The sequence below is a fragment of the Pempheris klunzingeri genome, chromosome 5 (assembly GCF_042242105.1).
Source record: "Pempheris klunzingeri isolate RE-2024b chromosome 5, fPemKlu1.hap1, whole genome shotgun sequence".
NCBI classification, from domain to species: Eukaryota; Metazoa; Chordata; class Actinopteri; order Acropomatiformes; family Pempheridae; genus Pempheris; species Pempheris klunzingeri.
The window spans coordinates 12,256,872-12,273,291 of record NC_092016.1 but is presented as its reverse complement, the minus strand read 5'-3'; the positions used below and the strand labels follow the sequence as shown (position 1 = coordinate 12,273,291).

Sequence of the window (16,420 nt, the reverse complement as noted above, 5' to 3'; positions counted from 1 at the left end):
GGTAAAACAGGCTTTACAGCTGTCTCCTCATCAGAGGATATAACTTCTCCTCTTTCATTTCTTAATGCTAATGATGCACAATCCGCTTTTGGTCCTGAAAGACTAAGTGACAGCCTCATCACAGACGGGTTGGTGGGTAGCTTAGTGTCAAATGTTCCTCTTATCTTCAAATATTCCTTCAGTGTCTCTTTCCTCCAGATTCCAAAGTAATTACTGTATGTTTCCTTATAAATCAGCAGCAGCAATCCTCTGTTTGTACATGGCTACCCTCCTGAGTAAATGGAAAAGTGTAGCTGTTGAAGAAAATGTGGATAAATTAAGAACTGGGGAGGAAAAAAGATAACCCTCACATTTAATTGCCTATAACACTTCAGAATCTTGCTCATTTATCATGGAACTAAATAAACATTAGCTTGATTACAAAACAATACTTCAGCAAGAGATGCTTGATTGGCACGAAATAAATCTACATCTTAAGGGAAAGCACTCATTTAAGACTGTAATTGCATGTACTTAGAGACGTAATCAAATCCTGAATGGCTGTTTTGTTCCTCAGAGCTGGTGCTCAACAGGACAAGAGCAAAGGTGTTGGATACGACAGTGGAGAGAGAGACGAGTACGGCTCAAGGGTATAGCTCATCGTTCTGGACCTCACATCAAAGGATCTCACTGAAACTTCAACAAGACCATGAGAACGTTGTCCTTTTGCATTCTGTATTTGTGAAATCGTCCTGTGGGTCAGTCTGGACATTTGTGGAAGCATGAGAGGTTTACATAGATCACACGATAAAGTTTGCATGCAGGGCTGGGGTTTTGGGAAGCACTCTTTTTTTTTTTTTCTCAAGCCACAGTCTGAACGTCCTTTGCTGTGTTGTGGCAGGCAGAACATGGTAGGCATCCCTTCAAGTGTATGGCTACTTCCTTAGAGCAAGAGGAACAGCTGTCCTCTCTAATCCTCCTTTATTTATCTGACATGATGTGGTGAGTTTCTTAAGGAGAGCTCTGCACAGAAGCTTCCAGGCAAACGCAGTAAGGCCAGAGCTGAGCTGGTGAGAATCTCAGGTCAAGTCCGACCATTGCACCCATTCCCTTGGGCTGTCTTGGCACAATGGAAAGCCCGACCACAGTCCAAACAATAGGGGGATTGGAGTCGACAGACATCCCTGATGGTAGGGTGGCCTGAGAGGGATGGGCTATACCACATTTCCACCAACCCTGTACTTAGAGCTGCTCTATGGATTTTGTAATAAAAGGGTGCTTAGCTGCGTACAAACACAGAAACACACAGCTCCTTCCCTGTGAATAATGCTGAGAAAAAAAAGGCTTTTGTGTTTTCAGGCTGCACGTGGGCTGACCCCTAACCCCTGTCCGCCAGCCTGATCACAAGACTAACTCCCCAGCCCCCGTGAGAGCCTCCCACTCAGACTGTAGCCTGTACAGTTAACCACAGGTCCGCTGGAGAGTTACTTCATCATAATGTCATCCTGACCATTTCATCATCTTGTCTGCCTTTATTTTCCTTATGTTCAATGCACAGTAGTTGCATGCTTACAGCTTAGAATGTGACACCTTTACAGTAAGACTTTAGATACTTTAGACTGAGCGACCTGGTGTAGAGAAACATTGTGCAGAGAAACACAGGGTTTCTCCACAATAAAATGTGTAATGTCTGGCCTTATTACATTGATGATATTCTGTTGCCATATCTTTAATGCATACATTAAACTGTAGCAGCTCAATGTATTCGTAAGTTAAATGTATGTGTGCCAATGTCAGTTGTTACTTTGTGTAAAATAAGAATGAATAACTGCTGTACCAGGATAAAAAAATAAAGATATTTATGTGTTTCTAAGTGAAAATGCCAGTTTTGTTACATTCTATAATTCTCAATAAGTCTAGTGGGCCTACTTTAAGCAGTATCAGTGATCTACAGAGACATATTTAGACCTACAGCACCTCAAATTGCTATTCAAAAAACCCAAACAATAAATAATTACGTTTGGTTTACACGATTTCACCAATTTTACCTGATAAAAGAGGTGTAAAAGGCGCTCACTGACCTGCTGACTCCGCACCCTGAGGACGAAAACAGCGTTGTAGCAGGTCATTGGACATGACTGCCATCTAGTGGCTGCTTACTGCAAATACAATAATATTAAGGTTTACTTCCGGGTCTCCTGTAGATTTGAGTTTATCTTCCCTGTTCGCTGCTGTGCAAGCCTGCAGGCGTTCGCTTCGAGATGTACCATCAGCCTGTGCTGAAGAACAGGCGCACTCTCCTCGAGAGAGCAGAGAAATTTACCTCAGATATTTATTTCACAGACTGCAACCTGAGAGGACGGTAAGGCGTCTTTCACACAGCTGCACTGAGCTGAACGGTGAAGTGCAATAGACCAAACATGTCTGTGATAGTTTTCAATGGACGGTTGTTGTGGTTAAATCACAGTAAGAGCACAGCATGCAGCTCTAAGTGTTTCTTTCCTCATATTTAATGCTTGTCCCCCCTATACATAGGGTCCTGTTACCTTTAGGAAAATTGCTCTGTGGATTATGCATCTAAAATAAATAGCCTTATATACTGCTTTAAAAAAAATAAATAATGTGTATGTAATTGCAAACTACTCATAGATCAGATGTAGTCAGAGCATGTTTTTTGGGGTTTGAGTTATTCCTTATCTGAATTCAGAGGCATTGTTAAGCCCCTTGAGGCAAACTGAGATTGTGATTTTGAGCTGTATAATTAACTTGAATGATTGAACATGAACAATTATTCTCTGCAGACTCTATGGAGACTCTTGCCCACTGGAGTCCCTCGCCTCCTCCTTGTCCTCAAAACGGATCACATTCACAGAGGCTTCCATGCAGAACTTTGCACCTCATAAAGTGGGTGATACCTTTGGACCGACGTAAGTAATACTGTCAGATTTTATCGCCCTCAGATGTTTTGGTTTTCTCAGATCTCGGCAATTAACCCAAGCTTGATGCTTGTTGTTGAAGGTGGTGGACTTGTTGGTTTAAAGTGACCCTGAAAATCCCAGAGTCCTGGAGAGGGAAAGAGGTTCATCTTCTGTGGGAAAGCGATGGAGAAGCGATGGTATGGAGAGATGGACAGCCAGTTCAGGTAATATAGCAGCAGTTTTATTTGAGTGAGGCCAGATTAAAGTGCCAAAATTCAGTGCTAAACCCATGATTAGACTTCATTAGGACATGTAACATGTGGACTTGTAGGGCCTGACTAAAGAGGGTGAAAAGACAAGTTACGTCCTATCTGACTGTCTCAAAGACGAGGAGCCACACAGGTCAGTTCCCTAAAACACAAGTTCATTGCTGCCTTTGTAACCAACTTGGCTTACTGAGCTTTTGGGCAGCTCCCAACTAAAACACTCATATTTTCTTGTTCTTTAGTGTCACCCTTTACATAGAGGTGGCCTGTAATGGGCTTTTTGGAGCTGGTCAAGGGTCCATGATTGCTGCCCCAGACCCCAACAGGAGGTTTTCTGTACAGAAAGCTGAGCTGGTGGTTTTTAACCGGGAAGTACAGGAGATGTTGACTGATTTTGAGATGCTTATTGACATCGTAAAGGTACAGTCGCACAAGATAGTGTGTGATGGAGCATTGCTTTACTTTACTTAAAGTTAAATGAAAGCAAACATAAGCCTTTGCTGTTTCTTTTCTCTTCCTTCCCAGGAACTCGGAGAGGGAGAGCAACGTGGCTACCAGGCACTCTTCACTGTCAATGAGATGGTGAACGTCTGTGATCCCTCTGATCCGAGATCTTTCTCCAAAGCACACAGTCTCGCCAAGAACTTCTTCAGGCAGCGGAACGGAGAAAGCCAGCACACTGTTCATGCAATGGGTCACTGCCACATAGACTCTGGTCTCAGTTTTATTTCTAACACTGAATCGGGCTGAGAATGAGGTTTCATTTCAAAGCTCATGTTAATTTGTCCATTTATGGAAATCGAAACGAGGTGGCACACTAAAAAAGAGCACTCCACGCTATTTTTTGAAGCAGAAGACTAATAGAATATGCACGTAAAATCTTGCAACATTGCATTTTTTGTCAAATTATTAGGAAATGATTATTTACGCCTCTGTATCTGCAGCTTGGCTGTGGCCATACGAAGAGACCATTCGCAAATGTGGCCGAAGTTGGGTGACAGTGATCCGTTTAATGGAGAAGAATCCAGAGTTTGTTTTTACTTGCTCTCAGGTTATTCTCTACTAATACAGTTTTGCATGAGTCATAATGTTTCTAAAAATCCTGAACAGTCCTCTTCAGATTTGACCTTTTTGTTTTTTTCATTCAGGCCCAGCAGTTCCAGTGGGTAAAGAGCTGGTACCCAGGACTCTACTCCCAGATTCAGCACTACGTCAAGAAAGGCCAGTTCATTCCAGTTGGAGGAACGTGGGTGGAAATGGTGAACGACATCAATGAAACCTCATGTTTCTTATGAATATGATTATTTTGGCTTCTACCATTCAGTCCTTCTTACGAGCATGGTATCCTCAGTTAAGATGTACTAATAACATGTTTGCCTGTCAGGATGGAAATCTGCCTTCAGGTGAGTCCATGGTCCGGCAGTTCCTGGAAGGCCAGCGTTTCTTTAATCACGAGTTTGGGATCCATTGCAAAGAGGTAGGGAATCAAAAAAATGTACTCATGACTTAAACTTGCCTCTGTATGTTTGTTTTTTTTTAATCAGAAATACTTAATAAGAGTATTTTTTTCTCTCTTTAGTTCTGGCTTCCAGATACATTTGGCTACTCAGCCCAACTTCCTCAAATAATGCAGGGCTGTGGCATTTCTAATTTCTTGACACAGAAGCTCAGCTGGAACCTGGTCAACACCTTTCCTGTACGTAAGGTACCCCGGCATTTGGTTAAACAAATATAACTGAAAGCACTTGATTTTCAGTTTAGATTTCTCTTTCCCAAAGCACAACACATTTTTCTGGGAAGGACTGGATGGCTCCAAGGTTTTAACTCACTTTCCCCCTGGAAATTCCTATGAAATGAAGGGCAAGGTTGAGGAAGTGAGTTTGGTCTACAGTTCGCATTACATGGTGAATGTTGAGTCTGTGAAGAGAATATTTACAACCCTCAAACATCTGCATCCATGGTTTTGTCTGCCCGCAGCTGGTGAAAACTGTGAAGAATAACAAAGACAAAGGCAGAGCCAACCACAGCGCAGTGCTGTTTGGATTTGGTGATGGAGGCGGTGGACCCACGCAGCTCATGCTAGACAGACTGCACCGCGTGCAGGACACAGATGGACTTCCCAAGTCAGTTCCTGTCCCACACTAATTCACTAATCATCAGTAACAACAGCCCAGCCCAAACTAGGGCGGAAACGCTTTGTCAGAGGTTTTCTGTTCATTTTTCTTGCACTGTGATGACGTTTTTAAAGGGATGTGTCAGCACGTTAGCAGCAGACTGCTCCAGGCAGGTTAAAAGGCAAAAGGATATGAGTGATGTCTGCTGATGTCGTTACGGTTTCATTTTACAACAGTGGTCAACAGGGTCATGTGTTACTCAGAATGAATAACAAAAGTGTAACCAGAGATGTAATTTGTCACGTCCATCTCCAATTCTTGTGTGTTTCTCAGAGTCCAGACGTCCAGTCCTGACAAGCTTTTCTCACAGCTTCAGGCTGATTCTGCTCTGCTTTGTACTTGGACTGGAGAGCTCTTCCTGGAGCTGCACAATGGCACCTACACCACACAGGCGCAGGTAGAATCAAAATCTATAGGGCAGAAATGAAGAAATAAGGAGAATATTGTGCATTATAAAACTATATGTAAATACATATCATTTAGGTGTAAATATTCACTGGTGGTGCAGATTGCTTTAACAGTAAAAGCAGACACACAAGCATATAGGAAGGAAGTAGGCATATTTACAAGTAACACCTTATAAAATACAGTCCCTCACATAACCACTAATAAAACTAGTCCAGTTGCATGAAGGATAAAAATGCTACGAACTGGTAATGTGTTAAAGTAATCAAGAATGTTTGTAGCGTAAAAGTGCAGTTATATTCATGCTTGCTTCATTGTTTTTTCAGATTAAACGAGGAAACCGCCAGTGTGAGACGCTGCTTCATGACGTGGAGATAGCCAGCAGCTTGGCATTGTTTCAGAACAGAACTTTTCAGTATCCTGTGGAGAAACTGCAGGAGCTCTGGAGGTCCAGACACACATATTACAGTTTGATGACGAGGATAAATAAATAAATGGTCTCTATTGTTACAGTATGAAAATAGTTTCTTTGATTTTTACTTTACAGGCTGCTTCTTCTAAACCAGTTCCATGATGTGATTCCCGGCAGCTGTATAGAGATGGTTGTGGAGGATGCGCTCGGATATTATGAAGGTGTAGTTTCCAGTAGCTGACCATTAAAATCAGAGCTGTATTGGTATGTTTTTATCAAAAAATAAAAAGTACATCACACTGTGTTTTAGATATCCGAAGTGAGGGTGCTCGCCTGCTGCATGATGCCTGTGAAGCCCTGGGGTCTAAGGGCAGCTCTGCTGGTGTGTTCAACTCCCTGCCATGGGAGCGTCATGAAGTCATCCAGATTCAAGACGGCTCTGGTAAACCTGGTCTGGGTATGTTAGATATTTACAGTATTCATGCTTATTGTTGCCCTCCAAATTATGTCATCATAGCTAATGCTCTGTGGTTTCTGTTGTTCTGTAGCTCTGGTAAGGGCTCCCAGCATCGGGCTGTCTCTTGTTAAAGACACAAAGCCCATGGCTCCAGTCTCTGTCACTGTTCAAGTATGTACCATATATAGAGCATTTCATTAATTTAGTCTTGTTGTTATTTCATTTGGCTAACTGAGACGTGTAATGTTACAGACTGATGGCACTGTCCTCATGGAGAACGGGATGTTACAGACTGTCATAAACAAAGATGGCACTCTGGCATCATTGTATTTGATCAGTGCAAACAGGTACTGTAGGACCACATGTGTATTTTCTACTACAGCATTAACTGGAATGAATTCACACCTGTCTCACCTCTCCGTCGGTTTCAGAGAAGCCATCTCTGACGGCTGTCATGGGAACCAGTTTGTCATGTTTGATGATGTCCCCCTGTACTGGGATGCTTGGGATGTAATGGACTACCATCTGCAAACGAGGTGTCGTCATTTCTGCTACATCTGAACTTTTGCTACACATCACAGTATTTGCGGGCACTGCAGATATGAATATCACAAACTAACAGCAGAATCGACTCTATAGGAAGCCAGTGCTGGAGGTGGTGCAGCCTGTTCATGTGGTGTCCTCAGACAGGCTCCGGGGCAGTGTCAGCGTCACCCTCAGGATCAGCGATAAGAGCACTATCACACAGGAGATTGTCATGGACGCCATGTGTCCTTACATCAAGTTCAACACAGAGGTACACTTTAACATTATTATACATTATTGAATCTGCACAGGTCCAAAGAATCATTGATCTATAAGTTGAAATTCTGCGTAAAGACAAATTCTTTCAAATGCTAAACACAAGAAATACCCAATGTTGCATCCTCCAATTTCAGGTGAAGTGGGCAGAGTCACACAGGTTTCTTAAGGTGGAATTCCCTGTGCGAGTGCACAGCCACAGTGCTACATATGAGATCCAGTTTGGCCATCTGCAGAGACCCACACACAGGAACACTTCATGGGACTGGGCCAGATTTGAGGTACGTCGAATCGACTGTACTAGTAATGAGCATCTTAATGTATCTGGACAACACTGTGTAGTGTTTTGGGCCTGCACACCTAAATTGTAGGAAAACCACTTTTGGTCATGCTATTATAACAAAGGTAATAATGGTAAAAATGCTTTGTATTGTCTTTCTCAGGTTTGGGGTCACAAATGGGCCGATTTGTCAGAGCATAATTTCGGAGTTGCACTGCTGAATGAGTGCAAATACGGATATTCGGTTCACAAGAACACTATGACGCTCTCCCTGTGAGGTCCCATGCTGTTCATGTATAACCGTAAACCAAACAGTACAATTCAGTTTCACTTAATTGAAATAAGACTCACATCTAACAGCAGATGTCTTTTTCTTTAGACTGAGAGCACCAAAGGCCCCAGATGCTAATGCTGATATGGGAACTCACCATTTCACTTATGCAATCATGCCTCACACAGGTAGGATTTAATTGTTTTGAAATAAATATTTTGTCCTTATTAGGCCTTAAGACTGTGGAACTTGTAATATAGTATTTTCTGCGTTGTAATACAGGATCCTTCCAAGATGCCTCGGTCATCCAGTGCGCATACAACCTCAACTTCCCTTTGAGGTCAATCCAGTGTGCTCCTGACACCGTGCCATGTAGTGCCTTTTCTGTTAGCACTGCAGCAGTCATCCTTGAGACCATTAAACAGGTATCCCCTTAAGTACTGAGCTTGACCTAGCTTGAGTTAATCCACTCACCCGCCTGTTAATGGCTGTTTACTCTATTTATCATAACAGGCCGAGGACAGGAAAGGGGCACTTGTGGTCCGACTCTATGAGTCACATGGGAGCAGTGTGACTGCAGTTCTCAGCACCACCCTTCCAGTCAGGGATGCCTGGCAGTAAGTATTTATAGTGTTTACTCCTGTCTGGCATCATTTCTGTTATATTGTCTAAGAATACATTTATTTCCTCCCTTTCAGTTGCGATCTCTTGGAAATGCCAAATCCCACCCTGCCAGCGCACGTCACATCAGAGGGAATTTCTCTCAACTTCAATCCCTTTCAAATTGTGTCACTTCTCCTCATTTTGTGATGCATACAGCATTTGGGCACACCTTGGGGTAGTCACAAATTGTTGTAGTTGTATTGTACTGGAGACATTTCCTAAAGGTGGAAACTAGTTAAATTCCACACAGTGCATCATCTTGTGCTGCTCTACTGAGGACATTTTTTAAAACTTCTCCTTGATGACCATTGTGATTACTTTGCATTAAACCAATAAACAGTTACAGAACTTTTGTAGAAACGTGTTTTATTTAAAATTGTTCAATAGTATAAAAAACATTTTTTAAAAAGTTCCATATAGTGGTTCCCCCCCTTTTTGATTTTATTTTCCTTTCTGTCTGGTCACTCTCTGGCTCCTCCGCTGTGGACCTGCAACAAAGAGGACTGTGATTAAAAAATAAAGTTTAGCACTCTCCCATAGTAAAGAAGAAAATGTTTTCACTTTGAAATAACGAACCCACCTGCAGCTGTTGGCTCTGCACTACTGCTCTTCCTCCTACGTGCGCTTGATCTTTTTTCATGCTGAGGTGTGTTTACTTCCTGGATACTTTCAGTCTTCCTTCTCTTTGATCCAGCTTCCTTTGCGCGTGCATCCTTTTTTGCCGTTTTGGTCGCAGTCTCCTGTTTGATCACCTTCTTCTTCGCTGTGCTTTCAGAGCGACTCCTGGACACCTAATGAAATAAACTAGTGTTAAGAGTTTCATGTGCAGAGGTCATTACTTATCAAGCAAAAAAAGCTGTTTATACCTTTTTCTTGTTTGTGTAATCATGGTCATCTTCTTTCTTTGCCCTCTTTTTTGCTTTAGGCGACTTTGAATCTGTTATGTGAGAAAGATCGGACATCACTTTAGTTGGGTGTGTCCCCTGTTAATTTCAGCTGAAGTTCGCAAGTTCATGTAGTCAAAGTGTTTCATACCTTTAGGCACCATAGGGCCTGGCTCTCCCTGAAATTAGAACAGTAGGTATTAGTATCAATCTGTGATATATCAACTTCTGTGCCAAAAGTTTTAATATTCTCCTTCAACTCACTTTGAACCACATCGTTCTTCCATTGTGGTCCCGTACAGATTTCATTCCATCCACATAGTAACACTGCAGCCACGCCTCAAAGTCAGAGTAGTCTGCCTTCTCTGGATCGTAGCCCTTTCCACCTACGTCACAAACGGCAGGCATTCACAGTAAAATTTTACTCTATCGTCTCTGAAAGCCTTTCACCACAAATGAAAGCTAACAGAATTACTGAGTTGAGTTTCATGGAGGACCAGACAGGAAGCACATAGTGACGCACCTAAGCTCACCACCTCCAGAGGCACTGTGTGACACAATCTGAGCAGGTCACCAGTCTCCCCTTCCACCCTCTTCTGGTTAGCTCTGTCTGAGCTCTTGTGTACAGAACAAAGAGAGACACTGTTAGAGAAATCAGAATCTTAGTCGTGTGTGTGATGATCTGAACGATGCGTTTCTTTCTGGGTTCTTTCACCTTTGTGTTCTTGATCTCATTTTTCACAGGCTTCTCTTTTTCATGAATATCTTCTGACTCAAGGCCTTCCAGTATGTTCCTGGCAGGAACGAAGGGTGGGATGTTCAACCTGAAACACACAAACTGCTTGAGACCCATTCTTTTGTAAAACAAAAAGGCTCTTTTGTAAAACAAAAAGGCTCTTTTGTTTTCAAAGTGTGTCTGAATCATTATGCCTCCCCACAGGATGTAAAAGACCAAGACGTGAATGAAAACCATTCATGTCATATCTGAGGAAAACAGACCTTGAAAGTTGTGAGAGCTGCTTTTGGTTTTGGTCAGAATTTTCAGTAGTACAAAGAGAATACAATATAAAAATGCACCTTCAGTGTTTTCCTTCAACAGTCACACAGGAAAAGTTTATTAGTCTTTCTATCCTGACCTTGATTCATGAGTCATTCTAAACAAGCACTAAAGCAAAGCTTCTCCCCATCGCCTTCTTGCTAATCTTTACTTTTAATTTTGTTTCTTTTTAAACCATGTACCGTGGCGTACTATTTATCGAGTATCAGAACCAGAATTTCTTCCCTGTGTATGTGCATTCCTGTGTTTACTAGTACAACATACAAAAAGGTACCGCCGACACAAACTAGCCATATGAGAACATCTACAGAAACATTTGTTTTCCTGCAATCAATGAGTTAGTACTGTCATAATGGTTTGGGATGCTTTTTCTCTCTCCAAGTACTGATTTTGACACCTCTATTAAGGTTTATGTGCCGATACTGTGTCCTGATCCGATATCAGTGCTTTCTTTTGTCCACATTTGACATCTGTATACCTCAATGGATAGAATTAATTGAGGTCATTTTTATGAAAGGAAAAGGTAACACGAGGCCATGGATGACTGTAACACTCGAAACTGAGTCAGCAGCCTGCTCGGACTGAATGAAGTGCTAGAAGGAACTCTAACCTTAATAATAACACCAATGAAGAAACTGAATTTAATTAGTGCTGAAAATCAAATTGGCATTTGTTGCTTTTCTCTCTTTTGTTTGATTTATTCTAAGTGAATCATCATGTTTTGGCTGATACCCAAACCACTCACAGTAATTGGGTCAGTATCAATGCAACCATAATGCATAACGGTGTAATGTGTTATTTGAATACGTCTGAGGGGTGTTTGAGTAAATCACCTGAAAAGGATCTCAGCCCTCAGGTAGTTCCCAATACCGTTGAAGTACTTCTGATTGAGCAGAACTTCACAGATGGGCCTGTCAAAGGCCCGGTCAGACAGGTGTGACATGACGTTCTCCCTGCAAAAATTATTAAATGGTCAGTGTGACAGTTATCGCTTGGTTGAGCAGGTGACACTCCCAGCGTTACTAACCTGAAGCTTTTGTACTCAAACATGATGCAGGGCCCTCTGCTAGTCTGCCACGTCCCACTGGGCTGCCAGCTGCCAAACCTGCGTGCATCCACAAAGCTCAGCACTCTGCACGGCTTCTCTTTGGAAAAAAAACGTAGGTGGGCATGTTTGGGCAGCTCATCCTCTGTGGTGAAGCGGAAATAACCTGACATCCCGAAGCGAAGGACTATGTCCATGGGCTGGTCTGCCTGCCCTGCCTTCACTGTCTGTTTTGGATCATCACTCTTAATGGGTGTCAGCCTGAGCTTCACTTCCTTCCCTCTGGAAGTGGCTGTGATGCGATATGCTTCACAGGTGAAGGGCACATCAGGACTCTTGCTGACCTCAGATTTTTGGACTGGTCCAGTAAATATGACCCCATCACACATTCTGTTCACATAAAGGCTGGCCAGGTGGAGCTCTGGTCCCTCGGGCATTTTGTTGGAACAGATGAAGCCGTGCTGCAGCTGCAGAGAAAAAAGTGGGTGGGTAAAGATTACATCACAAATATAACATCAGGGCTGTTGCTACTTTCAAGGACAACGAGGACATGTGTGTCTGTTTTAGAAACAAGGGGTGAGTTTACATTCTACAATTAAAAACTGCAAATGCTTCTAGTATTAATATAACCTTTACTAACAATGCAGGCTTCAACTTTCTTCCCCCACAATGATTCTCAGTGTGTGGAGGCAGCTTGGAAACAGCATTTAGGCCTTAAAGTGGTAGTGACTTTAAGGCCTACAGACAGTGTAATTGTAAAATTAAAAAATAAAAACACAGTCAAGCCTTTGTTTTAGTTTTAGAAGAGTGTTTGGGTGTGTGTTGGGTGGACTGTTTACCTCAGAATTTCTACAAAACCCTTCCTTGGGTCCTATAAACATTTACCACCACCGCACAGCCTCAGACACACAACAAAGCATGCACGTCATACACACACACAACATACAATACACACACTCTGACCTGAAATATTACACACATTTATTTCTAGACCAGACAACAGGACACACATCCTGCCACAGACTACACAACATCACATGGCGTGTATCCCATGTGTATTTATCAACACAGACTGAACAAAACATCAGGTTCGCATTTTCATTGAGTGGTCAGGGTCACCAAGGGACAGACAACTTACCAAAACCAGGAAGCAGACCCCACCGTTAATAAACTTGTCACGGTATCAGACTTGTACTGCAAACACAGGAGCGTGTTTCTTTCCTCCACACTCTGCAGAGCTGCACCGACGAGGGTTTCACAACATGCATGTTACCGAACAACTTGTGTAACGTTGATTTATTCGAAAATATCGCGAGATCTCGAGGCTTGGCATGCTCGTTATTTTATATTTTAGATCAGATATTTCTCGTGTCTTTCTGATCCAAGTGTTATTTGTCACGTTGTCAAATAATTCCTTGAAAACAACAAAAATTAAGCGGCGGTTCGCCAGTAAAGTCACAGTATAAGGACAACAGGAGCGAACAGTCCAGCCCAATGCATGTTGGGATATGTAGGCGTAACGGAAACAGGAAAAGGATGCCATTCACATTTTATTTGGTTGATTATGAACATATGAGGGTAAAATACAAATTATGAACATAGTGTATGATTTAATATACAATATTTTACAAAAATGGTACATTCTGTATTCTTGTTCACTCAGTCTCGCAACATTTCCACCAATAATTTTCCTTATGTGGAAGAAAAACATAACTAAATATCAGTTAATCCAAGCAAAGAATGAGCCATTCACACGACCTTTGAGATTAATAAACTCATACAAAATTTATACTGTACAAGTATGGTACTTTTGACAGCCTGTCAGCGATATTTGTGTCCAGCTCTTGATCAGACATGATTTCCTTATCAACTTTTCACTGTAGTGCATTCATCATAGCCTGGGCTTGTTTGAGCTCTATAGAAACACACAGAGGAGAAGAAGTATCACAACATTATTCTGTTTTTTAAAAAAAAAAGTTTGAAATGGAAAAACTGCAGTTTGACCAGATGCAGAACAAACCTGTAAGCAAAACTCTGAACTTGTCAGCAGACACAGAAACAACAGTCGTCTCCGTGGAGCCTGAGTCTGCTCCTTGTGTCTGCAGTTTAAGCTGAATCAAGGGTTCATTAACTTCCCTCAACTCACTGGAGCTCAGAGTATAATCGATGCGCCAGGATACACCCTCCAATCGGCCCACTGAAATTCATTACAGAGCAGAATTGATGGCACACCTCAGTCAGTGCTCAGTCAGCAACGTTACAGAGGACAACTCTCATCAGCCATTTTTGTCTTCCTGTTTTAAAAGGTCAAGATGGACAGAAATACTTACATCGCAGGCTTGTCTCTCTTAGTTTGTCTTGTAGTGCTGAGTGCTTGTCTTCATATGATTTGCACAGCCCCGTTGTGTGTTCTGAAAAAATGGATATGCGTGTATGTTTGTGTGTGTAATCAACACTCGAGCCAAGATTTATTTGAAGTGCTTCATCCCATTAAAATCTTGCAAGACACTATGAGCAGAAACAACTGATCAAGAAAAGAAAGAAGTAATAGCCACAAAGTAATTGAAAAGCAGTTTGCATCTATCAGATAAAGTGGATGTCTCCACAACATCTACATCAACAAGAGACTGAAATCTCAAGCTGGCACAGAGTCAGCTGCTATTGTTTTATATCCTTAATGTACCATGGTCACAATGCACCACAGCAATAAGCATTGTCCGCTCTGTCCATTGTGCACATACTGTGTTCCTTTAAACTGCTAGCTCAGTTTTATCACAGTTACACAGTAGACAATTAAACAATGCAGTGAGTTCCAATAATATCACAATAGGCTGCAGTTTGGGACCTGCAAGGTTCTGGAAATTAGGAAAATGACTGCGTCATGACCTATGGTCCCTTTTTAATTTAGATTTTACCACTTGGGGTAATACTTTGGGCACAGGTTAATCTTAAAAAATTTGCAAATCATGTAAATACATAACTTTGTATTGAGGAATTCTTGGTTGTACAGTATAAGAGCCCTGTACATGTGCTCTGCGAGCTCTAGTTAATGCAGACACTACCCTGAAATATTGCAAGCACTTACAGGAATTATTTAGATGTGTTTCCACCTTTGTTCTGCTTTAACTACAAGTCTGTCCTTACACTCAGCACAACTCAAAGTTTGAAAAGAAGCCTGCGCATGTGTGACAACAGCTTATGCAACAGAATCGTAATTTTTTTATACCAAACACGAGGAAGCCATGTGGACTAACCTTTAGGCAGGCCAAGCTGCTGCAGCTCACTGGACAGAGACTCACTGTCAACATCATGCTTTGCTGCACTGGAGAAAATGAAGCTGAGCACTGCCACACTTGCTTTGATGTCTCCGCTCTCTGCAAGAAGGATAGATGTCATGAATGCATATTACATAAGCATGACATATGCAATGCAAGTATGACAATGCTCTAGGCTTGTGTGTGAGTATGTGAGTTAGATTTGTTAACAATGCTGGAATTTACTCAAGTACTCTACTTTTTCGAGGTACTTGAGCTTTACTGTACTTGTGTGTTTGTATGCTCCCCTACATCACTACATTTCAGAGGCATTTAATACTTTTTACTCTACTATATTTAATTGACAGCTTCTAGTTGTAGAACCCCCTCCATCCACCACATCACTCCTGTTTTCTCCTCCAGCTTTTAATCTTTATTCGTAATGGAACCTTTAATACTGTGGTGTAACTTTAGTCAAACATCTGAATACTTCTTCCATTACTAAATATAAAGAAGACTTACCAAACTTTGCATCTGCTGTAAGCTTTGCAATCTTGTCATACTGAAAGGGAAAAAAGAGGACGGCACGGATCAGTGAGTGAATTGTGTGCACAACGATAGTTTAGAGATTATGATGAACTATGTCAAAGTCTTACATCGATGCCTTCTCCAAGCAAGTCCTTCAGCACTTGTGCACAGAGGAGTTTCATTTTGACACTTGACTGTCACAATAATGGGGCAGAAGATACATGTATTAGCGTAAAGACAAACTCTAAACTCACAGTGAAAAACATTCTATGGCTTTATTGTTGAAGTGTTTATAATTACTCACAATTTTAGCTAATGTGCTAATTTCGGCAAGTACCCAGTCTGGGCAGTCCAGATCTCCACAGAAACGGAAACGCTAAAGTAGACAAGGTATTACATTAATACTGTTTAATGTACTGTAAGAAACGCCAGTCGTTAATCACTATAATAATAATAACATTTTGATTAACTTTAGCTATCCATCACTAAATGCTACTAGCTAGCTTAGCCTGCTAGCTACCTAACAGCCGGACTAAACACCTACAGTCCAGAGGTAAATAAATTCCCAAGACATTTATAAATCAAGCCGCTACGATGTCCTGCAAACAAACTGGCTTCTTAATAAGCAAACTAGGGTAGAATAATACGTTTATTAAGAGTGTTTACCATGGTTGTCAGTCAACTGAGCTGTTTCACAGGGAAGAGCTAAGCAGGAAGAACCGCAGTCTACTTCCGCGTATCTGATTGGACGATGGGTGAGGGGGCGGGGCGTGCCTCTTTACAGACAGTCAATGGTCCTGATGTTGCCCAAATGTTTGATTACTTTTCTTCTCGGAGATCTCACCTGCAAAACATGGTAAGATGTTCATATGCTCTACCTGTGACTGGGATTCATACTAAACACTATTATTCCCAGATATCTAATTTTATTTATTTGGATATCGTCATTGGAGGTTTATAATAATATGTTCATGCATTTCCCATATTCCCATAGGCTATGAAACTTAAAGTATTGTCTTATTTTGT

The 16,420-nt window shown here is 41.7% G+C and overlaps 3 protein-coding genes across 3 annotated transcripts; 1 reads left to right on the top strand and 2 right to left on the bottom strand.

Annotated features, from left to right (window-relative positions):
• Positions 1-2,214: 2,214 nt before the first annotated feature.
• On the top strand, positions 2,215-8,954 carry man2c1 (mannosidase, alpha, class 2C, member 1). The gene is made up of 26 exons (XM_070831136.1): positions 2,215-2,341; positions 2,781-2,906; positions 2,998-3,121; positions 3,229-3,299; positions 3,406-3,583; positions 3,689-3,878; positions 4,108-4,214; positions 4,312-4,422; positions 4,548-4,640; positions 4,743-4,859; positions 4,942-5,037; positions 5,141-5,286; positions 5,611-5,734; positions 6,069-6,190; positions 6,290-6,375; positions 6,465-6,611; positions 6,703-6,782; positions 6,864-6,958; positions 7,043-7,147; positions 7,251-7,407; positions 7,550-7,693; positions 7,856-7,965; positions 8,072-8,151; positions 8,246-8,388; positions 8,477-8,580; positions 8,662-8,954. The coding sequence occupies exons 1-26, from the start codon at positions 2,241-2,243 to the stop codon at positions 8,771-8,773; spliced, it is 3,069 nt and encodes a 1,022-aa protein (XP_070687237.1). The 5' UTR covers positions 2,215-2,240; the 3' UTR covers positions 8,774-8,954.
• A 42-nt stretch (positions 8,955-8,996) lies between these two features.
• Positions 8,997-12,868, bottom strand: neil1 (nei-like DNA glycosylase 1). Its single transcript, XM_070830965.1, has 10 exons — positions 12,751-12,868; positions 11,595-12,079; positions 11,401-11,520; positions 10,226-10,334; positions 10,034-10,127; positions 9,775-9,896; positions 9,662-9,689; positions 9,493-9,563; positions 9,207-9,417; positions 8,997-9,129 (listed from the first exon to the last, which is right to left on the bottom strand). Exons 2-10 carry the CDS (start codon positions 12,047-12,049, stop codon positions 9,068-9,070), a joined length of 1,272 nt encoding a protein of 423 aa, XP_070687066.1. The 5' UTR covers positions 12,050-12,079; positions 12,751-12,868; the 3' UTR covers positions 8,997-9,067.
• Positions 12,869-13,157: 289 nt separating this feature from the next.
• commd4 (COMM domain containing 4) lies at positions 13,158-16,124 on the bottom strand. Its single transcript, XM_070831003.1, has 8 exons — positions 16,061-16,124; positions 15,699-15,770; positions 15,523-15,588; positions 15,389-15,428; positions 14,867-14,986; positions 13,943-14,023; positions 13,633-13,809; positions 13,158-13,527 (listed from the first exon to the last, which is right to left on the bottom strand). The coding sequence occupies exons 1-8, from the start codon at positions 16,061-16,063 to the stop codon at positions 13,487-13,489; spliced, it is 600 nt and encodes a 199-aa protein (XP_070687104.1). The 5' UTR covers positions 16,064-16,124; the 3' UTR covers positions 13,158-13,486.
• Between the last annotated feature and the right edge of the window lie 296 nt (positions 16,125-16,420).